The 25460-nt window shown below is 37.0% G+C and overlaps 1 protein-coding gene across 1 annotated transcript in view; it reads right to left on the reverse strand.

Moving 5' to 3' along the window:
* Positions 1-18852, reverse strand: part of PRKAR2A (protein kinase cAMP-dependent type II regulatory subunit alpha) — a 44440-nt gene extending 25588 nt beyond the window's left edge. The window contains exons 1-2 of the mRNA XM_009284520.1: positions 18843-18852; positions 18168-18203 (exon numbers count right to left, since the gene is read on the reverse strand). Of these exons, the coding sequence (XP_009282795.1) occupies positions 18168-18203; positions 18843-18852 (46 nt within the window). The remainder of the gene's footprint in view (positions 1-18167; positions 18204-18842) is intronic.
* Between the last annotated feature and the right edge of the window lie 6608 nt (positions 18853-25460).

Raw genomic sequence — 25460 nt, forward strand, 5'->3', positions numbered from 1 at the left:
TAGCGAGTACTCCAAAGCATGCACACAGATCTCCTTTCAATTTTTATCAAAGCATAACAATCTCCATTCAGATTCATTTACAAACATCTCCAAAACGTGGGGGAGAAACACTGCAGCTAGATTGCACTGTAAAGAGCAAAGCAATGTATATAGCAAAACGCACTAAAAAAAAAAAAAAAAAAAAAAGAGTACAAGGAGGCATGTGGCACTCACTCCACTTGCAAGCGAGTATCTACATTTTGGGGTTTTTTTCAATACAGAAAAATCACGTTTACACAGAAATTAACCTGGGAAATGACCAATCAGCTTGCCCATAGTATATTCTACGATAAAAAAAAATGTTTAGTCCCCTCCCCCATATGCTCCTATATCTTACTACATTTGAATCAAATGAATGTCAAGTTGTGATATAAAAACAACTTTAAAAAATACACAAAATGATTATTTAAACAGGATGAGAACATTTGTGGAAACCCTATGCTGTAGTGCATAGGAACAAGGCTGTGCCAAACGTGTCGTCATAACTACAGGATCAATTGTAAGAGAGGCAATGATAATGGTGAGCTTCTAAAATTTCAAGCCATTTTTGTTCAGTTTTAATACTTCAGAAAAGGCTTATCTTCACTTATCTTAACAGTTACGCTGTTACACAATTTTACAATATTACACACAGACACCTTTGGCTGCCAAAAGCCTACAGCTCTAGCTCTTTCTTATTAATTTGTGGACATTTGCAGTTCTTACATGTCAAAGTGAACTCTACATTCTATCTAGGTGTACAGATAGTCAGAGAAAGTGAGAGTCGGTCCTGTTTTCATCTAGTTCTGCTCTTACTTTAATAAGGGTGGTCTTACTTCTGAGGCTATACACTACTTGTAAAATTTTGCAAGGAAACACAGACAAGCATTTTTCTTCGTACTTTATCCAGCACCCTGACAATACTGACTTGGCAGAATGCCCAGAAGCTCACTGCAGTGACATCTAACCACTGAACGGACTTAGAAAGTATAAATAAAAATAAGCAGATTTAAAAAAAAAAATTAATAAAACCTAGAAGGCCTAGCACTCAGCAACTTGCAAATAATTTGAAAATGCATACAGGACTATTGACCTTGTCATCATGCCTTCAAAAGGACTATAAAAATGCACAAGTCCAGCATAATTTGCTAGGAAAAACTTGCCTTTTTTTTTTTTCCTTTCTCTTCCCTGCCTAAAAGGTTTTTCCAGCAAATTAGATTTTAATTCCTTTTTTTCCTGGAGAGGTTGAAGAGACTGGAATACAACACAAGCATTCAATTTATCAATAGAATCATTTAATCATTAGGCGTTTAAAGAGTAGTTATTGCTCATACAATAAACCCAGTGTTGCACTGCCTCTTCTGGTTTGCACCATTTAACAATATAGAAAAGGTATATTAACAGTGCACCTACAACAAACACATGCTTTTAGTTTAACAGTGTTCCATCCACATTTAGAACAGATACTTTACAAAGGATAAACAGCATTCTTCCCCAGCTGAAAAAAAGTATAGTCCACCACACAGTCCAAAGATGGCTGTATCATGGGAAGGTAGATGCCTACAAAGCTGCAGAACTTGGACTGATAGGCAAAGATCCACTTAATATGCAATACAAAGGCACTGACAAAGAGAACATTATTAGCATTTTGGTGTGAAAGCTTTCCTCCTCCTTTCATTTTACAGTAAGGATCAAAGTCTGTTGTGAAAGCTTTGGATTTTCTAATAAGGAACATTTTCTTAGAAGAAAGGCTCCTTGCTTTAAACAGTATGGTGAAACTGGAGATAAAAAGTATCTTTATTCTTTACAACCAGCACATCTTACCAGTAACTAGAGTTCAATTCTTTATTATGCACTATTGTACGTACTATAAATGCACTTCCGTACGTTTCTGAAAGTACCTGGCATATAAGCACATTCAATCTGTGTATCTATGAATTCAGAGATCGCTGTACTTTACTGTATCATTCTATCATTTAAATTCTCAATATTAAGCTGCAAATTAGATTTTGTTCCCACCTCAACTGCAGGGAAGCTATTGCTAAGAATATGCTTTGGAACTGAGGAAATTCTCTGCAAGAGAGATTTCCTTGGGAAAACAAGTTTAATTACCACGGCTAAGACTGCAGCATTAGAGCAAAACCTTATCTTAAAACACGCAGCGATCAAAACAACAGAGTTCTCTGCAACTTTAGTATCAAACAGCTTTGGTTGGGATTTGTGCATGTAAGTCTCCCCTATTTCATCTTACCCAGTAAGGGCAAAAATAGCTTCATAAAGCCCGTTAAGGATACAGACTAGAACTTAGTGCCCTTCCCTTACATATGGAAATCACTTCTGTAGTGCCCATGAATGGGCACCACAGAAACACAACAAAAATGTGGCAAAAATACTACTTCTTCCCATGCTGTCACGTAGAAAGCCTTCCCATTATACTTTTCGTTCTTCAACCTCCTGCTGGGATTTCTTTTTTCATGTAGAAGCGGTAGGGCAGACATTTTAGACTTCAACTGACAGCTCTGATTGACAGGACTTTATTTACTTGCAGGCAGAGCTGTAACACAATGTAACATATCTGTTGTGGGATGGTTAAAAAAAAGGGGAGAAAGACAAAAATGATTAATTCTGACCTCAAGCTTAAATTAATATTGCGATATGCTGGAAAGCCCACAGAAAGCTCTTCAGCCTACTCATATTAATACCTAACAACCAACAGCATTTTCCAAATATTTTAAAACATGACTAATGCAAGGAAAAGGCAAACATTACGTCAATACCATCCTGTGGTTTATGTCGCAATACGTCCAGTTTTTCTTTCCACTATTTTTAATTGGTAAATAACTTGTGGAAGTCTGCACTAGTGAACATATTACCTGTCAAGATCTATGTGTCAGTTTTACCTTCAATGTTTCATGTTATCTGTGCTCAGTGTTGCTTCTCTATTCTTCCGACTGAAAAGAACCCTCGTAAGTACCCTAAACTCTGCCAACCCCTGTCAGAAATCTATGGAAGTTAATTTCAGGACTCCTGAAGGTTAGTCATTTGCAGGTTACAGTACAGCCAGTCCCAATGAAAAACCATTTGATCTTTCATCTTGACAGAGTGAAAACATACCTGCCTCACTATTTTACACATGACTGAATTCACATATTAACTATTTCAGTGTCCCAATAAAACAGGTACTCCAAGGCAAGCTTATTCCCACAAGATTATCCCGAAGAGATGTGTTGGTAGCATCTTTTCAGACTCATTGAAACAGCAGTTGGAAGGGATCTCTCTCTGAAGGTCATCCAGTCCAACCTAACCCTTAAAGGGGAGCTATCTGCAATGCTAGATTGGGGCTGACCTGGAAACCTCTCTGCGTGAAGGGTGCACATCTCTCTGGCTAACCTGCTCCACCGCCCTCCTGGGGAAGAAGTTTTTCTTAATGTGCAACCTAAAGCTCACAAATATCGTGATATAATTTGAAGTGACTTCTGAAATCACACGTTTCCTATGTGAGATTTTAAGCACAACTCTGCCCGTGAGCAAACGCTAAGCATGAATGCATCAGTGAAAGTTATATACAAGTGTGACACACACCCCAATTACGTATTTCCAATACTACAGCTGTATCAGCATATATCATGCAGACCAAGCTTCCTTCCAGATCTATCCACATAGTTCAAATAGCTTTGGGACATAAAAAAACAGTTTTCAGTTTTAAGAAGCTGTAAGATAAAAAGAAATTCAGGCTTTTATCCTACTATCTACATTTAGTCTCACTTAGCTTCTGCAGCTTCTACAGCTAGTTTAGCTTTCTCCTCATATGGCACCTCCTTTGGCTTTCAAGAACAGGCACATCTGTTAACACTTCTGAAGGCTCAGAAATTATACAACTCGAGCGCTGCTTTGTTATGCAGGTGACAGCATCTGAAAGCAACAAAGATCTTTCTAGCTGCAGCAATGACATCAGCAGTGGATGGGTGAGGGGGAAGCACGGGGTGGGGAGAGAATGAGAAGTAGCAAGAAAAGTTTGCTAGTACAAACACCACCTTTGTTTATGCAAGTTTTAATTGCTCCCAAGATAATATTGTCCTGCAAAATATGTGTTTTGTCAAGATCAAAGTCCTTGCACTCTATGCAAATCTGCATAATAGCTCAGCATTTAGCTCCCATAAGCAAATAAAGCCTTTGTGAGAAATGCATACCATCCCGGTAATTGAGAGATCACTGTTCCTTTTTTTCAAATTAGTAGCCAAGAGGCTGAGGCCTGAAGACCTTCGGACACACACAAGAGGAGGAAAAATTTTCATATTGGACATGAAAATTCTACGTTTTATGCAAGGTGAATGCATTGTTAATATTTTTGCTATTGGAAGAAGTAGCAAAGACATGCTCTGTCATATTCTCTTTGCAATTTTGGATGGCACCTTCTGTGCTTCAGAGTGAAATCCTATTCACTCGTCTTTACTTCTGAGGATGCATTACCTCCAACTGATCCTATGAGACCCATTAATGAAAATCCACCCGGAGCAGTACATGCAGAACAACTTTGCCAGTTATTTATTCAGAGCAGTAATCTTGCACCATTTTTAAGGCGACGTTCTTTGCATTTGAGTTTGCCAAAGCTTCAAACATTTTGTAAGTCTGTCTCCCAAGGGACAGATGCATAGCCTCTTCTGGGAGCACTATGCCAGCTGGAAAGGTGACCACTTCCAGTGGCTTGTCATTCCCTCTTTGACAGCTGAGTTGCTAAAGCAGGCACTTCCAAAACTATGTAGTCGAGATGAACTTCGGAAGCTTAAAAAGAGCTTATACACAGCTCAACATGATTTTCTGCACTTGGGAAACAACTTCAAGTTTCCTCTCACTTCTGTTGCTGGATAGCTCAGAACTTTCTGGTTTAGAAATTGCACTTTGTTTCCCGAGTTAAAGATCTCACCGTGTCAAAGCAGATGACAGATTCATACCTCGATCCAGCAAGTGGGAAACAGAACCTGCATCCATTTGCACTACCTGAACAATTTTCACATTTATGACAGTTAGAATGAAAAGCAACACTGAAACCCGAGAAACAGTTAAGCCATCTGCAGGAAAATCAGCTGTTTCAGCCTTCAATTCACTAATGAGAACTGACTGAAATCAAGTGTAAATTTTTAGTTAAAAAGAATTTCATTGCACCAGCCCAAAACTCGGACCTCAGGTCTTACAAGACTGGTATTTCTCTTCCAGTTTATGTGCCATACGAAAATCCCCAGATGCAGGAGTACCCACAGCAGTACCACCTCCTGACTTCATTCTTAATTCTCAAAGATGCATAACTAAGACACGACTTACAATGACTGGGACTTGAGCAAACAACACCCCCTCAAATCTTTATCAAATACAAACACAGAATATTCAAACACACAACCACTTGCATGACCATATATGTCAAATCAAGTGTAAGATTTTTCAGTTGAGAAGTATTTAGAAACAATGAATTTAGGTGGCAAAGGAAAAGAATGGGTTTTCAGTTCTGGAAACAGCTTCAAGTTTCATTTAAAGTTAAAAGGAAATTAAAATAAAATCAACTCGGTTCTTCACAGGCAGAGTTGTTCTGCGTTACAGATTAATTACTAAGATACAAAGTCACTCAGCATGGCTGTGCCAACCAGATCAGCCCAACAAGGATTACAGGTTCAGGCGCAGCTCTGCACGTGGTCCCAAAGCCTGCTCAGGTTGGAAAGCTGCACAGATCATTTTGTTAGGCAAAGAAGCCGATGAGACACTGATAAGCCTGTAAGGCCCTAAAATCCTGCACTGTTTCACCCAGCTCTGCGAAAAGCCAGCATTGCCTCTCTGTACTATTGTACATACACAGAAACAGGTGACAATGTTCACCTGGCTTACCCCTAATTCAACTCGAAAATGCCCATCTCTGATGTGGATGTTATTGATATTTCTCAAGGCCCGCTAGTTTGTTACAGAATCGTAAAACTGAGGTCACAGGCAGAGCTTGAAAGGACGCACTCCAGTTCAAAGCTACCCCAAGGCACAATTCTGGATAGATGTTTTTTCCCCAGGGAGGTTGGGGCATTTAAGAGAACTGGATGATGTATTACAGTGCTTGCTATCCTTGCCTTTAGAAACCTTTGACAACTGTTCCCTCAGTAAGATTATGTACTTTCCAGTAGTATTATCTAAATCAGACTTCTCCAGCTTGTTTTCTCTCCATCAAGACAGAAATGCCACAGTTCCACTGACAATGGCTTGTGACAAAACTGTAATGCCAGTGTCACACACTCCTACTTCATACTGCATTTCAGTCATGAGTTCAGAACAGACTGCATAATCAATTATAAATGCCACCTTTTATGATAATGTATTTTTTTTCTTTGTAGGAAATCCAACTCTACACACACACAGACATCTTTTCCCCCAAGATGTGTAAGTACAGGCAATATAATAAGCCCTTTAACATTATGACAATTGGTTGACAACTATTTCCATATATACATTTATTTTATATATTCTGAATGCATTTTTCAAATATTTTTACTAAATTGATATAGATTAATAAAAATCCGGTTTACAATGTTTATTTAAAAGGCTTTATCATCAGATATAGAGTAAAACAATTTAGACAATGCATTACAGGAAAACAGCCATTAAAATAATACAGCCACAAATTAAATTACAGCCACGAATTAAATTTTTTCTTCCACTACAGGAAGATTTGGCAAAGTATTTAAAATTACATCTCCCTAGGGCCAAACAAGAACTTTCATGATGAAAGACCTAGAATAATAAACGGAAAGTAAATAATCACAGTCTCTTTTAGATTTATATCTTTACATACATACAATGAAAGCATTACATACAGACAATACTGCTTCAACTAGATTTTAAAGACAAACATAAAGCACTTTTAACTTACAACACAATGCATTCCTACTTAGTTATTATTTCTAGGTAGGCTTTGTTCAGGGTTTGGTTTTTTTATTTTGTTTTGCTTAACTCCTTCTGCAGCATACAGTATCTAGCATGGAAACCGCCCCAAGTTAACTGACAGGCCTGGCTTTGCCACGGCCATCCCACTCGTCACAGGGGCATACAGCACTAGACAATAATAGACCAAAGGCTCCTTATTGAGAACCTGCTCCTGGGATCTATTACAGAAAGACATTTCCTGTCAAAGTAAGAGGCAAACTGGGGGAGGAAGGCATCCTACTGAACTGCAAGGAAACTTCAGAAGACAATCCTCAGCCTGTGTATCTTTATTTAAATCCTCCTACTCAGGAGCAATTAAAAAACTTGTGCCAATGCAGGACTGGGGATAGAATTCTCTCAGGCTCTTCTCCTACCTCTTTGGTATAACCAGATAAACATGACAATTGACTTTTTCTTTTTTTTTAATTAAACCAACAGCTGTTTATCATTGTATTTGCTTTAAGTAGTTGCCTGTTTAATTATATAGAGGCACAACTTTCACTTAATGCCTTTATGTATGAGTTATGCAAAGTGCTTTAGCTTATCCTTCCAATTTACGTGCTCACAAGTGGTTAAAGGGTCATACCCCCCCACCTCACAGAAGCCAGGTGCTGGAGAATAATAGTCATGAGGCTACTTTGTTTCATAGAATAAAACACTGGCAAAAATAACTGAATAAAATGCTTCTAGATCATCTAAATACACATTTGTGCATACATTCCAATAATTCTACATAATTCCTAGACTGTAATTTTTGATAATTTGAAATCCTACAATTTACAGAGGCCTTATCGTGAAAGCACTCTGTAACCAACAGCTTTATCATTGTATTTGCTTTAAGTAGTTGCCTGTTTAATTATATAGAGGCACAACTTTCACTTAATGCCTTTATGTATGAGTTATGCAAAGTGCTTTAGCTTATCCTTCCAATTTACGTGCTCACAAGTGGTTAAAGGGTCATACCCCCCCACCTCACAGAAGCCAGGTGCTGGAGAATAATAGTCATGAGGCTACTTTGTTTCATAGAATAAAACACTGGCAAAAATAACTGAATAAAATGCTTCTAGATCATCTAAATACACATTTGTGCATACATTCCAATAATTCTACATAATTCCTAGACTGTAATTTTTGATAATTTGAAATCCTACAATTTACAGAGGCCTTATCGTGAAAGCACTCTGTAGATAAAACGTAGCACTCTGCAAGTAGTCTCTCTCCTGTACAGCTGGAGAAGCCTAGGGACAAGACTACCTGATTTCATAGACATCATCTGCGAACTAAGCCACAGCTAGGGCTCCTGCACTTTTGGCTTCCATGTCTCTATTCATAACAGTAGAGCCCAGTATCCCATCAGACACTGGTGCGTTCTGGACCTTGCAGTAAGAGTTGAGTCTGCATGAAAAATAAAAATAACAAAAAGCTTTCCGTCGTGGTAGAGGACTAATTAAAAATATGAAAGCTTTCCACGTGGCAGTATCAAAGGAGTTCACAGCTCTGACATGGTAACAACCAAACCCAAAAATATTGCCCCTTTGATCTTAAACAGTAGTTTAAAATTTGCTACTTCTGTTTCCAACTCCCTTTACCACGTCTAAACAAAAGTCTTGAAATGGCAGCAGGGTATTTTAGAGTTACACATTATTATTCCGTGCGGTGCAGCCTGAGAAATTCAAATGAAGCAAGCTTTATTATTGCAAGTTCAGAAATCAGAAGACTGAAATGGATAAACATGCTGCTGACCTTGTTCAAGCCTTCTAAGAGAGCCTTACCGATGAGATAGTCATCCATAAAAAAAGGTTTCCTGGAAAACATGATGCTACTACTATTTCAGAGCACCCAGATTCACAATTGTAGAAGTAAGCCTTCTGCTTTACTGATCTTCTGGTTTAGCCCATCACATAAATCTTACCACATTTCTAAATGGTTACGTAAGCAAGGCAGATAAAACCAGAAATTAAGCACCAAAAATGTTTACGTGCCTGATAACTGAGATAAAGTTATCACTGTGTTTAAAAACAGCATGGAGAATGTTCATTTTACATTCAGTTCACATCAAAACACCACAAGTTCCAAGAAATGGCTCAAATATATACCTTCCAACAAAAGGGCATGAATCTTACAGGCTTTTAGTTGAAAACAGTAGATAAAAAAGATAATCTAGCTGAGGAATAAAACAGAAAAAGTGTTTTTCCAGTCTAGAAATAAGAAATTCTCTTTCAGTTTCCAGACGAAGGCATTTGTTGATTTTATACTTGCAAATCTGATATGTGAATAGCTAAACCTGCAATAAAGCACATAATATTTTAAAAGAACCACCAGCATCTTGCGAAAAGTATGCTGAAGCACTTGTGCGTTAGAGCAGAGCAGATACTTAGCAATGAAAATTACCCACATCTTTCTGACATCTATCGTGACAGAGAATTGAAGGATGTCAGTGTGTTAGAAGGCATTTCTGAAATTAATGGTTCAGCAACTTAGATATGATATTTAAAGATTTCCAGAGAATGTCCAAATAGATTAAAAAAATCGCATTACCCCTAATGGAACAAGTATTGCCTATCTACCTGTAGCAACAGTGAACAATATAAAAGTAGTATGGCTTTGACACAAGAGGGCTGTGTGCAGAGTGGTGATGTGGAAGCCCCCAGGTCCCTGTGCTTTGAAACGAGTGCTTCCTGTCCTGGCAGGCAGGCAAAGCAGGGAATGTGGAAACCTACTGTCCGATCCCTTGATGAAAAACCCACCAGCTACCCCCATTTCTGTGCAGCTGCTGAGCAACTCAGATGCCCTGGTGATTGCTAGTAATGGGGAAGGCGTAACTATTTGACTTCAACTCCTGACTTCAGTGTCTCACTGAACAAATGGATTTCATTTACAGGAACTACACAGTTGAAGTAGTCTGGCAAAAGACTAGTATTAAGCAGAACTTCATCAGTTAGAAGTAGCGTGCTTTATTTCCAACCTCTTAGTTCTGTGTTTTTCTGTTACAGAAGATTAGTGAGTTTAAGAAGATTACACTCCTTCCTATCCCAAATTTTGGAGACATGGGAAAAACATACATTCAGGTACGCTAATTTGAATCAGGTGAGTGTTTCAGGCAGCCAAGAACCCATGCACAAGCCATCTCCCAAAGTCAAGCCTTGATTTAAGGCTCTCTTTAAATGAGAGCACTATAAAAGAGCTCACAGCAATTTCTAACTGAGATGGGTTTAAACCCATTATACTCCCTGTAGCTAGTTTTTTAGCATGCTGACTAAAGCTTTGCATTATTTGGAGTACGCACAGTCTCATCAAGGTGTTCTGGTGTTAAAATTGACTGAGTGAAGTTTCTGAAAACACAGCGGATATCCTTTCATATTCAAATCAGGTATGTTTAAACTTTTCTGCCCTACATGGACTATTCAATCCATTTCACGTTTAATCTGAAGTTACAGCAACCTAAACTTGCCAGGAGTGTATTAATTGGTATAAGAGCATTACATCTATGACTTTGTCTAAAACTTTATATTACAAAAGGGATAAAGTGCTGCCTTATTTATTCACAAGAAAAATGCAAAGCACACCTAAATCCCGAGGTCACTCCAGATATATACATCACAGCACCATGCTTTGCACTACGTATAAAACTGCTTTTTTAGCCTGCATCATAACATGCATTTTGAGCCTTCCTCCAGTGTGTTTGCTTCCAGTTTCTTGTGCACAACAAACCATGTGGGAATATTTTCATTTGGGCTTTAATTTACGTGTTAAAAAACAGGTTGGGTTCAAAACAAAAGGGAAAAAAAAAAGGCAATTCTCCTCTTTTCCATCTCACCTCAAAAAAAGAAAATTAAATTCCAACCCATCAAAAAGTGAGAATGACAATTTATTAAAAAAAATCAGCTGAAGGCTGATATTTTCAAAAGTATTTATGTATCTAAAGATATGGACTAGCATTTATGTAGGCTTCTTTAATTCTTTTACAATAAATGTCTTACTGAAAGTTAACCACCTGCACCTTCTGCCACCTGAATACTTTTGAAAAACTGTTCCTTACTGCATTAATTGCTTAATAAATGTGCATAGCTATACCTTATTCTCCCGATTAATAAGGACTAATTTGAGTTAAAATATGTGACTTCAGATGAACAACTTTTAATCATTATGTAACACTATAAGCATGAACAATTATCTAGAAAGAATAAATAAAAAAAGAGGAAACCTCAATGAATTCTACTTCACTGTAGCACTTACATTCACTTATATTTGCATTGAGTAGATTGGATCAGATTTCATCTGACCAGGTATTGCACTGACTTAAGTTTTAAATAAGGATGCTCATTGAGTGTTGTATTTCTCTTTAGGTCATAAAAAAATCTAGCAATTACAAGCAGAATTATTCACAACAGTGTGAAATCCAAGTAATTGTGAAGTCACGACTGTTAATTTCCAAAAATAAGCTTTTCATTATTCACTGAATGCCAATTACATGCCAAGAATTTTTAAATAAGTCCCCATACTGCAAACAGAGAAAACAAGCTTTTTTTTTTTTTAATGAATAATGATTCAGGCACTTTCTTACAGGAGAACACCCACACAATTTATCACCACTTTCATCTGTCATCCCACACACTTGGCTTTTGCTCATATCAACATTTTTCAAAATGAATTATTTTCACTCTAGTTATGATATCAGTTTTGCTATCATTAGGGCTAGCAAAAAATGATAGAAGCATCAGGTTGTTGAAATAGGAAAGCTGTTTGTGCTATTTGTAAAAATGTGAATTTTTGAACTCAAAAGTCACTTACAATTTATCATCTACCTGAAAACCTTTCAGCAGAAGTTATTATGCCATCAGTTTTGTAAAATAGTGCATAATCAATATAGAAATTCATTAAAGAGCTGCAAGAGAAGAAACCAGATCATGATTTTCAAGTCATTTGCTGATAATCATAGTCTAGTAAGTAAAAAGCAAAGAGAATGGCACAGAGAAAGTTAGTTACTCAGTCTTCCTCCCTTGATGATTTGGAGTGATGAGATTTAATCACTTCTGCAAGAGAAAATACTCAAAACAACCTCCCAAAAGAAGTGTTGCCTCTTGCCTCATTGCTGCTATTTAGATGTCCTAATTTAACAGGATCCCAAAATGGTATTCTTTACCAAATACTAACATGCTGCATGGCAATATTTAACATAAAAGCTTTCTTAGGAAATGATTTTTTTAAAAGCTGTCATTTTAAAAGGCTAAAAGCTACTAAAAAGATTTTACTATGTGTAATATTATCATATCCTGACATCTCAACTTGCCAGGGTGTGAAGAAAATGCTGTATCTCACTAAAAAACCCAGAGAGATATCAGACTTTAACAACATATATACTTTATGAGATGATTGCTCATCTTTGGTAGGAGCCAGAAGAATGAAGAATTCAAGGTAGAGTCCCCATTGTCAAAATGGAGAAGAACCGGTGAGTTTGAAGAACCAATGGCCTCCTATGGAAGTTTATCTTATGAGGAAAGAAAAAGCCAGAAACTGGTAGGGAACATCAATTTACACATTATTCAAATACAAAATTTTATACCTACACCCTCTAAAAATAGCATGTTAAAATGTTACATGAAGATTGGGGGGGGGGGGGAGGGGAAACCCAAAAACATACTGTCATATCAGATTGCTAGAGAGAAGAGAAACGTCAAAAATACTGATTCCAAACCCAACATTTTTTGGGGACACTGACAATGTTAAATGTCAGTGTCCCCAACAATGTTAATGTTCGCTATACACAGGAAAACAGGATTCAGTAACATTCAAACAAAATTATCCTCTACATATGTAAACATTTATTGAGCAATCATATCTTAGGAGAGGGCTTATCACCTGATTCCAGGGACAGCAGATTTGATCCTTCTCACTTCACTGAGTCTCTGCTGAAAGCTGCCCTACTAAAGGGACTAAGTGAAGGAAGTCTTGTTCATTTCATTACTTTTTGTATTAACATGAAAATAGTCACAGATCCTGACAGTCATGTTACTTCACTGGTATAAAAATATTAGGGAAATAGCTATCATATATTGCTTCCCTAGATTATAGAATTCAATTATTCTGCTTATATAGTTATTGAACATGAAAACTGTAATCTCATTCCTATCCCAGAGAGGCCAGAAGAAGATTGAGGAGGGAGTACAGGCGTATGCAAGAGAGAAATTATACCAGGTCACTCAGATAAACAGAAATAATTGGAGAAAACAGATGAAAACCTTCTGTCACATGTGTATGGTATGGGTGTCATACTTTGTCAGATTTTTTTCTATCCCATGAAGAAGTCAGCAAGTCTGCTGGAGAGTGGGTGTTCTGTGGAATGAATCAAAGGTGTCTAGAAAGGGCAATACAGAAATCAGCAAAAAACTTTACTTTTCTGAAACATGCTAAAACTAAAAGAGGAGAAACTATGCCCAAGTGAGACTGCAGTAGGCGTCACACTCTTCATTCCAAAATCACAATTAGCTTTCATTCATATACTGCCAGGAGCAAAATTCTCCTCAATGTTACAAACCAGTTGTTATAGTGGGACAAATACCAATGCTCTCTTCCCTCTAGTTTTGAAATAGCTTTGATATTATTACTTGAGAAAGGAGGTATCACTGATTTCTCCCACCTCCCTGCACCCTGTAGTCACTAACCAAGGGCTGAGATACTCACTGGTATTCTCTGCAGTCTCTTTCACTACAGAAAAGGAAGTGACTAACAAAGTAAAGCTTGTCAGGAGCCCCTATGCTTGGAGGAAGATCAAGAAACGTAATCAAGCAAGTATGAATTTCAACACAGTCCAACCCTTGGGAGGAAGGAACCTGTATGGTTTTCAGGCCATCCAAACCAAGCCTGGGCAGACTGAGTTAGTCAGCAAGCCGTGTAACATGAGTTACTCACACTAGCAGAAGGCTCAAACATTGCTAATTCACTTAGAGCAGCAGCAAGACGACTGTTCTACTGGGTAATTAGCACTGAAATTGCCCATGGCACCAGTCTATGGCATCCTATAGCTAGCAGATTTTAAAATTAGTGGCTTGGGTTTTTTTTCCTTTTTAGTTTCTACGTAGGGATAGCTTATGATTTTGCAAACAGAGGATTATTTTAATCAAGTCAGCCACCAGCTTGTATACAAGTTAGAACTGACCAACACAGTGCTTGGGGTTTGTGCACACGCCATGGAACCTCAACATGTTACATGGCCAAACATGCTATACACAAGTAATCTATTCATTAGATAAATTTCTAGGGGAACATCAAGCTCTCATTTCTCTTTCTCCCTCCTTGCGTTTCCTGGAAAAGGCTGTTTCTCTTCATGAGAACACTACTTTACCACTCTGCACTTCTATAAATAATTCTGTGAACATGATTAGATAAGTCCCCCTTTTCCAGGATGACCCTCCTGCACAGCCTGTGGAGTTTCCCACTATCGCACCCATGGACCCCTGCTTTGCTGGCTGAATCTCTGACCAGCGCACAAAGCCATGTTTCTCTGGTCAAGCAGCAAATGGGCTTCCCTGCAGAGCCTTTACAGCTGTCGAACTGTTTGGAAGAGTTTAATGCCAAGCAAGCCAACACTATCCCTCCCCCTCAGGGAACACATCAGCCTCGGAGAGGAATAAGTAGCAAATGTTGCAGAAATGGGGAGCATAAGTGAGCAGAATGAATCCCCGTGTTCTCAGTACTACAGGGCAAGAAAGAAGTAGTAGTATGTGAGACTGTGCTACTATCACTTACGGGATATGAAAGCAGTATCATCACTTTTGGTCAATGACTTGAGAAACGTAGAAATAAAATTCATTCTTCTTTTGGACAAAAAGAATATAAACAAGGTATGTTTTAATGTACAAGGTCAGCTTGACCTTTTTAATAGATTACCATTTGTCAAGCAGCTTCCTTAAATCCTGATTTCTTGAAGTATTTTACTGAGGTATTACATAAGCTAGAGGTAAACTGATTTGCTCAAAGTTTTCAAAAAGCGCAAAAATAAACTTCCTGACCAATTCTTGACGTGTGTCAGAAAACTCACATTTTGAGTAAATCTTAAAGAACGACCGCTAAATATTTACAATCATTAAAGCAATATTTGCCAGTACAGTCAAAAGCCCCTGGTTTAGATGTTTCATAACTAAAAATAAACACCTAAATGAAAATGCAGTAATCATTACAACAGGTTTTTTCTTTGGGTTTATGTATCCTTAGAATTTGCGTTAGTGCACCAAGGGAATCATGACCATCCTGTTATCTTTAGGCAGCTAATCCCAGCTAAGCAGGAGTAAATGCTCCAAATTTAATATTGAGGACGTTAATAAAGCAGTTTAAAAGAGATTCTGTAACTGCTATGTGTAGGAGAGGGTCACACACAATTGTTAGTCTCCAAGAACATATAGCTAGTTGAATCATTTACCAGTACGATTATTAGCCTATCCTAAACTGTATGTATAATGTAGACAATTACTTTATCATCTTTTTCTTTAATTAGAATTATATTTTTTCTAACTTTCATTCTTGACCTACTGAACAATGAGAGCAATGCCATAATTCCCTGGACAGCCAAATGCTTAAAAGAAAAGAAAAATTCTTGCTTGAATTTTAAGTCTTTTCTTCAAAATGTTAGTTTTTAAATTCTTCTCCTATTTTGTTCTTCCAGAGTACTGTAAATCTACAATTTTGTGCATGTAAATCTTGATACCAGCAAACAATTTAGCTCTGCTCTTTACTCCCCTTACAAATGGACACTGCACTGGAAACATGACAACAGCTGGTAGGACTGACAAGGTTCAACACGGACTAGCAGAAAGTTCTTCTGAATAGAAGACCAGAAAAGAATACACTAAATGCAATTACAAAAAAACTGTGTGTCAGCTTTTCTTCTCCATGGTTTGCTCTGCTTTACTTAATTAGTTAAAACCAGATACATTTAGATACTATGCTGAGTAATCCATAATGCAATGTTGGTTTGTTATTTGTTGTTATTTGTTGGTTTATAAAGAAAAAATCTTATAAAAATTGCAGAACGAAAAGTTTTTTAAAACCTAAAACATCTAACAAGGAAATCAAACCAAATTCAGAGCACCAAAATCAACAAATCAGTCATTCATTTTATGCAAAGGATTACAAAATGTGGTTGCCTATGATAACAAGGGGCTGAGTTCAATAACCTAGGAGAACCCTGCCAGTCTCGTTCCTATTTGGGTAACTTCTTGACAGAAGCAGCAGGTATGGAGGGCAGGGGGGGAAGGGGACACCCACAAACCAAAAAAAACCCCCAAACAACTCCCCCCCACCCCAAACCAGTAGGTTTCTGTACTTTTCCTGCGAAGAGAAGGAAAATGGGGTCTCCTTGTATGTGCATGGATGCCATTTACATCTCTTCTGCATTTTAACAAATCCCACACTGATCATGGCCTGTACAGCGTATATATAGAAAGTGGAGGAAAAAAATATTTTTTTAATTGTGAAAAGTATTTAACACACAGTAGTAAAATATACATATTCTGTTAATGTTTGTCTCCGTGAGAATTCTAACATGTACCATAAACTCTGAATTATTCTAGCTCTTCTTGGAGCAGCAGTGCTATTAAGCTTCTAAACAGTCCTCCTTAATCTAATTGCATAAGTTAGCAATTCAATTTTACAGTTGCTGTTTAGTTGTTCGCATTAACCTTTAGACCCCTTCAATGAAGGGACCTGTTTTTTAACTAAGAGTAGCTCAGTACTATGAGAGCACCAATATTACATTTCAGTATTGAAGGTTCACAAAGATTACAACTACCCTGTGATTAAGGCTCAACTTTTTAACTTCGGGAATAATTCAGCCTTTATTTAAATTTAAATCTGAGATGTATTCACTTCTCATTTGCAAGATTTTACCCCATCAGCAGGTTCCAGGATGGATTCGTTTAATTAGCAGAGAAATGAAAATGTCTTGGGACTCTCCAGATTAAGGTACTCTACAATGTAAGACTTCCAATATTTACTATCAGAGTATCCAACTCCATCATTCAAGATACAGTTTTGTCTTGCCTAAACTCCTCATGTAATAATATACCAAAACTACCAGCACTGTCAATTTTTAAGAGTTATGAGTTCTCATTATACTCACAATTTTTTATATCTGGTGGCATAAATACACAGTCATACCCTTAATCATACCCAAGCAACTAGTAGTAAAGCAACTGAACTGCACGGGTATAAGGACATTTTGCACATAAAATTAAACATGTATTTATCTCATATATATTTATATACCATATATATATTATCAACAATGCCCCACCATAACTATCACACCAAAGAATGTGTCAGATCATATACACAAGTTACAAACTGTGTAGACTTGAACTGAAAACTAGAGAGAAAACACTGAACACATTGGCATTTTTATAAAGACATTTTTCAAATCAGAACCATAACGACTTTCTAGACCAGCTAAATGTTACAATTAAGTATTTGAAGAAAAAAAGTAACATATGCAAAGCAATCCACACTGCACCTCGAATGAAAATATAATACAATACTTTCTCATCGACACATAACATTCTGTTCACGTGATACTGTTCAAAAACAACTTTAAAAAGAATTTGTTGGTAATAACAGCTACTCGTTAAAGCATTTAATATTGGTTAAGACAGAAAACAAACAAACAAAAAAGTATAATCTGCTTCTCCAGAACAAGTGAACAGCCACAAATCGAACAACTTTAAATATCAGTTGCACAAGGAAGGGGCTAAAACAACACAAAGAGGGAACACTCCCCAACCCCCCATATTTCTGCATTCTAACCAGAGATAAAATTCTTAGCAACATGGAAGATTAGGAGATGTGTTCCAGCAGAAAGAAGCTGCCACTTTTTCAATTCACTGTAAAGCAAGCCTTTGCCATAATTATTATGTTGCATAGAAGTTCTGGGAAGTTTTTCTGGACAGAATCATTACTACTGCTGAAGTTGCTTCAATAGTCTGTGATCACCCACAGAACTGTTTTCTAGACTACTCTCAGTGTCACCCATTGGTTTCTACAGTGAATTAAGAAACAATTCTCATTATTTCAAATAAAAATACTGCAAGAAGTATGAGAAATAAGGCAGTGATGAAGAGTAAGATCATTTTTAATGTAATTCCTTTAGTCAAATACACATTTCAAAACTTTTTCAGAAACATTAAATTCTTAAAATGAAATCATACCTGATACTCTTCTGTTGTATCGGTTAACAACTGGAGCTGCAAAACAAACAAATCAAAATTACAAATTCTATTTATTATTACAAATTCAAAGTCATCATCTTGAATAATCATGATATATTTTTACTACACAAATCCCATACAAATCTCTCTAAAAAAAAAAAAGCAGCTTTCATCTGCTTACTTGCCAGCCAATAAGTGTTTATTCAAAGTTAAAACTTGATATTCCAGAAGGCCGTTACATGCTAAGATGGAAGGTAAGCAGTTTTGGGTTTTTTTACCCAATTCTGAAAAAATATACCTCTACAGAGGTTACCCACTCTTAACCTATCATCAATTCCCAGCCCACTTTATTTAGCATTATTATAAAACATTCAAGTACTTTAAGTTAGCTATACCTACTTAACACAGATCAAAACCTGATGGAACTTATTAGCTAAACCATTCTACTCCAACACAACACAAGCCCTGTAACTGTTCAGGCAGTGCTCCTGTACTAATTCGTCATCTATCCTTGGCCAAGCCTATCTTCCATAAAGGCACACATTTAAATTGAAAAATTCTGAGATGGAGGATCCATTGTTTCATTGCTTCTTTGTTCATGCTGTTAGGTATACAAGGCATTTAAACTTTATCTCTAATTTGGGATGAACTTCCTGACTTTCACTATTCACATACTTTTCGACATTAAGCCAATCTTTAGTAACTAAACAGTATGCTTCCCCCCTTTCACTGTAACCAAGTTACTTTGTGAGTTGCATCAGTCTCAACACAAAAAACAAATCAACCTGTAAAACTTCACCCAGAACAAAACCAAAACACCATGCTCCCCTTCACCACTAACAACCAAAGTAATTTTATTCTGAATGCTCCGTGCTTTCCCATTCCTCTTCCCCTCAACTGATAATTGCATTTTTCCTGATACAACCAGTGACCTTTCTATTCCATTCTTTAAACATTTAAGAATTAGATGAGCCTTTATATCACATCAAAGCATGTGCATCAGAGAGATTTAAACACATGCTACCAAAATCTTAATGATCCCGTTATTTCTTAGAAGTTAGAAACTTTTGAGTATCTCAGCACCACCAGAATATGAAGAACAATGCTTTCTTAAGCAAATACATGAGAATTCAGCTTCTTTTGAGCATTACAGCCACCCTGTGTCTATATTAAAACACATAACTGAGAATAATACCAGAAAAAAAAGATCAAAATCATTATTGTGTATTCTTTCCTTTTGATAAAGGAAATCAGAAGAAAGAAGAGGTTGGGGGGGGGGAAATAATCAGGCTAACTCCATAGAGTTTTCAGCCAAATCTATCAACAAGGAGAAAATGCTCAGCTTAACAAGAAGCTAAGGATTAAAAGCAAGATTATTTTGAATTTTACAATTTAGGTCAAGACCTAAACTTCTATAACATGGCATAATCCTTATAAAAATAACATTGACACAGAGTTTCATACATCAAGCTTGAAGAGGTTCAAGACACTGGATGATAAACTTGGGAATTCAGGAAACTTTATTTTCAAACCTTTAAGCAATTTTTGACAGCAGCAACCCCTCCTGCAAATAAGGGCAGCATATATTTCACTTGTCAAAGGACACCATGGATGCAAGAAGTTTATATCACCTTAAGGGGAGACAAGCATTTGGAACAGAGATCCATTCTGGTTTATTAAACAAACAACAAACTTATGCAACTCCCTGAACTGAAAATGTTCATACATTTTGCCCTGTTCTTAACTTTTCCAGATGGGCCTGCCTGTGGCCACCAGTTGTGACAGAGCGCTGCTCTAGACATTCATCCGCCCTGCAACAGTACGTTCGTTCTTATCTCTAGTTTATTGAGCTAGTTTAACTCAGTAACTGCTCAAAGTTGGCAAGCAAATTTGGACCTTAAGAAATAGGAAAACTCACTTCTTACCTAGAGACACAGACAAATGCCTACCAGTTCTAAGACACTGAACAACACGAGGACCAAAACCAGTTAGTTCAGTTTCTGCTACAAAGCAATTTATTACAAGAGAAATACTAAATTCGAAACATAATTTGATAAGTTTGCAGTAAAAGCACCTTATCTAGGTCATAACAGTTTCAATTAAATGATTAACTAGTCTCATACGGATTCGGATACTTTTAATCAACACCATTCATAAGTAAATACATTCTTTTATTTCAGGCACTGTCTTGCACGTGCAGTCTTTCCTCTCCACTTTTGACTACTACACCCATTCCTTACTCATGTTTAAGAATAACGTTTTAACGTCTTTGAACAGAACTAATATACTACAGAAAACTGACATACTTTGGGTACCATAGAAAAATCCAGTTTTCAAAGACTATGGCTTCTTTTAGAATCTTGATTATTTTATCCCATAGCAGGGTTCAGCGTCATCAAAACAGCAACAAGTTTTCCACGGTGTTAAAAACGAGTAAAACACATAACCTTTTAAGGACAGTTAAGAGAGCATTATCATTCTGCCTCCACAAAGCTTTTAAGATTAAAATGATAGTTTGCTTTTCTTACACCAGTGAGTTTTAACATGTATAAAATCTCAGGTTCGCTTTTATACGTTGTCAGAAGATGACTATTTTTATGCTAAAAAGATAAAATCTTTTGTTCTGGCTTACCAATGAAAAGCTCTCTTTGTTTATGACTATTTTCAGTATTGCACAGACAGTATAGCCACTCCTATGGCATCCTTCTGTTTTGTCATTAGAAGTACACAGAGAAAAGCCTGGCATCAAGGACTACTGAGAGAACAGCTCATGAAGGTCCCACATACCTAGATTACCTACATCAGTCCTTGGACAGATTCCAAAAAATTAGATGGGGCAGAAGGGAATAATACATTTATGGTTAACCCAGCCTATTTCCTAGACTAAAGGGCGTCTCATTTAAAGCAATAGTGATAGATACACTACTATTGGTGCTCTTACACCAGCACAGCCATTAGAGCACACTTCTGCCTACACTTTAACAAGAACACAGTGAATCCAGCACACCAACCTGGTACCACTCAGGAGAGCTGGTATCTTCAACAATACATATGAATTGTTTCCTGTTTCAAAGCAGCAATTTCTTTTTTTTGTACCCACATTTAGAATTTCCCTCCTGCACACCAATGGGCCATGTCTCAGGTCAGTTACACATTAATTGCAGAAATTATAATGAGATTAGAAGATTTTGCTGCGAGATGATTATATTGCAAACTTTCCATTATGTAAAAATCTCAGGTGCAGCAATATGCAAGTTCAAAATGTCTCATGCCTTTGGCACAGTCCCTGCTTTCACTTGGCTCATGAGAGCCAAGAGCCAGGAATTGGGTAAACACAACAGAAACTGAGGTAAATTAAACCATTGTACCAGAAGAGACCAAAACAGCCCAGTTTCCTCCCTGGCAGCCAAAGGCAAGGGACACCGGCAGTGGAAAGGCAGATCAAGTTGTGCATTCCACAGTTTTGCCAGAACTGACTCAGGACAGTGTATTTTCATGTGCATATTTTCCATACTGTCCTGAGGCACAGACTGAATTAAGCACTAGACAGGAACACTTAACAGGGGCTGTTTCAGATAGAAAAAAAATTACAGGTTTCTGGCTGTAGGATTTTTTTTAATTTACAATTGCAATTTCTAGAACCAGTCAGTTCTCCAGGTTAAATCAAATACTTATTTAATAAGTAGTTATCAACTTTATGTCAGTATCACTTAACCTCACTCATCATTCTCCTTTTCCTGCACTGGGGAAAAGGAAAAAAAACCCCACACAACAAAATAGTGGGCATTCATTCATATCTATATGAATGCCACATACATATCATAAACACTCAAAGAAGAAACAATGCTATAAAGGTGCTCAGCTTCCCAATTTCAAAAACATTTTATACTACCGTCAATCAGCTAACTGCAAAAATTAGCCACGTACATATTTGCTAATAAAAGACTGCACAACCTTTCTTCCTCAAAGTAAAGGTATGTCATTCCATTTATTTAATAAAAATTATTTTAATCGTTTGCATAAGTAAATCAATACTATACATTGTTAGTTAAATTCACAAATGTACCTTATATCAAACAGCAAACAGCACTACTGCCATGCAGTCATCCGAACACTTGTTAGTGGCTCCATTCCATTTCATTTTCTCACTTGAAAAATTAAGGATATAAATTTCAGAAACAGAGACTGCTATGTGATAATGCTGGGAACCACTGACCTCAAATATAGATTTGGGGTTTTTTTAAATACTTTCCAAAAGCGAAAAAACCAGGAATTTCTCCAATATTCTTCAGTTTGCTTTGGCATTGACATTTTCTTTGAAATATCTGATGCTGGGTTTTGGCTCACCACACTTAACTTACAAGAGTTCTGACTATGGTTATAGGCAGATGTTAAAACTCAGCCCCATAGGTGAAAAAGTATATAAAAGAAAAAGGACACAGATATTACCTTTTTTCCCCTGCTTTCAAAACCAAACCAACTAAATACCAATTAAAGTATTTAAGCCAAACAAGTGACAGTAAAATCATTCTCCAACTTTACAAATCAGATCTAAAAGAATGCTTTTCCTACAGTGCGTGGGATCCCTTCTTTGTCAGTGTACTGAAAAGTGACTGGTAAACACCACCAGCAAGCTTTTTAGAAGTTGCACTACTACCATAATAGTATAAGTTATTTCTCTATACTACTCATAAGCATTGTGCAGTTACAGAAGATGCTAAAGCTTGAAATGAACAGAAAAATTAATACAGTTATTCTCCCAGCTATTGCTATCCTCTTCTTACACATACTAAGACCATTATATTCTTACAGAAAGGATAAATAAAAACTCAAAAGATCAGTTCAGAGTCACAGGAAAAAAATTCAGGGGCAAATGAAGAACTGGCATTCCAGGCATGAGCTTAGAGTATAGATGTTACCACTCTGTACTAGATACCTTGAAAACTTTATTTCTCTTCCTCCACAAGCACTTTGCTTTTTACTAGGACCTGTGAACACTTCCAATTACAATTGGGGGAAAAAAATCCCCACATGCTGATTGTTTCCGATACTGGCTACAATTTCTAGCAGCAGACTAAGTTAAGCTATTGTGCACACAAAAATTTAATACAGCTCTTTCGTGTAACACTCTAATCAACTCAACAATTTTTTGAAGGTTTCCTGATGAAAGATGGAGCAAAATTTATAATAGGTTGCATAAATTCAGTAGTATAGTACTCAGAGTTCATAGAGCATAGGCATAAAATATCAGCTTTATTCAAACAAATTAGCAGAAATCAGTGATTTCCAGAGTACTTTCCCATCGAATCATGGCACAAAGTCATCCTATGTGAACAGAGACAAAACGAGAAACAGAATGTAAACTGTTCTTATTTAACAAGTCAATTAAGATTATCCAGACAACATGTGAGTTGACGCTATAAACTATTAAAGCTGAAAGACCAGAAGCAGAGTGGAGTATAAATCTGAGGCATGACTGTCTCTATGGAATGTTATATCAAGTTATGATAAGGAAGTGCTAGACTACAGCTGTCAAACCATTTTTCTACACACCAAGATGTTAACGGACTTACATGAATATGAGCCATTGCAACTGAGAAAATTTAAAGATTCAAGTATCAACTTTTTAGGATTTCTAGTAATTAAAAAGTAATACTATAGCAGAAACAAGACTTGCATCACCAGATAGGCAATCATATCTTAATAAATGCAAATCTGAACTTGTTTTTCAACAAATAAGTAAAATAATGGGGTTCCCTGTGACTATTACTAACATAGTAGTTACGTATCCATGATTTCCCTCAGGATGTCCCTGCTGGACAGTGGCAAATTCCACTTACCCCTTCCAGATCTCTGCTTGAGGAGGTGGGGGGCGTGAGTGGGGCTACAAACTACTACAATTTTTTCAGAGGCAGTTCTGGAACCTAAGGGTCCACATGTCAACATTTCTTTCAGAAAAGCAAAACAAACAGAAATGGACAAGAGTTTTACAGGTACCAATTTTATTTTTTTTTTTACTTCTATTCCCCCCCCCAGAAGAGGATGGAAACTCAGAACCTGCTTACACAGGCAGGAGAGATTCTGATGGTGTCAACTGAAGCATGCCAGATATTCAGAGGAAGACAAAAGGTCAGGGAACACCAGGGAGGAAGCGAGTTCTTTCAGAGGACGAACAGAGGGAGCGCAGAACGTAAAAAAAAAAGGCAGAAAATTGGAAACCGTGGTCCAGGATTGTCTGTGTACACACACACACACTTTACTTTTCTGTAAGAGACATCTATTAAGTTACATCTACTAAGTTGGAAAACAATAACAAAAATTACATCAATATTAAACACTGTTTTCCTCTCTGCTACAGGAGAAGTAATAAAGGTATAGATACCTTTTCATTCCCAGCATTTAAAAATAGCTCTCATCAGTAGCAAGAGATAATAAAATATAAAAACAAAGTAGCAACACATCCTGGTCTCCAATTTAATTGATTTTTTTATTTGGATTTTAAAATTACTGACACAAAATGGAAGAACACTGTCTGGAAGCCTCATCTTAAAGGAGCCCCGATCCTTGCTTTCAGAGATTTTAGAACCCCTCTGATAGAACGTAATAACTACTTCTGAAGGAAAAAGTTGAGTCAACAAGCAAGGCATCTATGTCAGTTAAAAAAAGGTATTTTACAAAATTATTAAAGCTGTTGTGCTCTTTTGGGTTGGCTCTTTTTTTTTTTAAAGACAGAAGAAAAATTAATATGCACTCTGGAATGGACGGACTTTAAACAGCTGATAAAGTCAAGAAAGATAAATCCTTACTTGACTCTCTGAAAGAAATTTGGGGGAACCTCTGGTTATAATAGCACTTCTTTACTAAAATGTTGAGAGTTTTGTTTGTTTGTTTTAAAATTAAAGACACTTTAGGAAAATGTATCACTATTTCAATATTCTCATTCCACGACTGAATTTGAACAGTCGTGCATGGTACTATTTCGATTATGTTTCTCAGCAGATATTAATTCAATACCAAAAAGGACCATGACCCTGTTATGCAATGAACCCCGCTCTCAGAATTCAGGAGTTAATACAGCCTGATTGAAGCCTAAGTACAGGAGAATGAATACCTATCAAGCAGCACTCCGTATTATCTGACATTGCAATGGCATGACCCACACAGCCCTCTCCTATTTCTTGCTGACATGTCTCAGAGCCAAACACAGCACTTTTTTTTGCATTGATTTTTATGAGTGCAATCTATATTATGAAGATCAAATAGACAGCAATAAAGCGTGCATTTGCTTTACAG

Source organism: Aptenodytes forsteri, unplaced genomic scaffold (genome assembly GCF_000699145.1).
Source record: "Aptenodytes forsteri isolate BGI_AS27 unplaced genomic scaffold, ASM69914v1 Scaffold53, whole genome shotgun sequence".
Lineage (NCBI taxonomy): Eukaryota > Metazoa > Chordata > Aves > Sphenisciformes > Spheniscidae > Aptenodytes > Aptenodytes forsteri.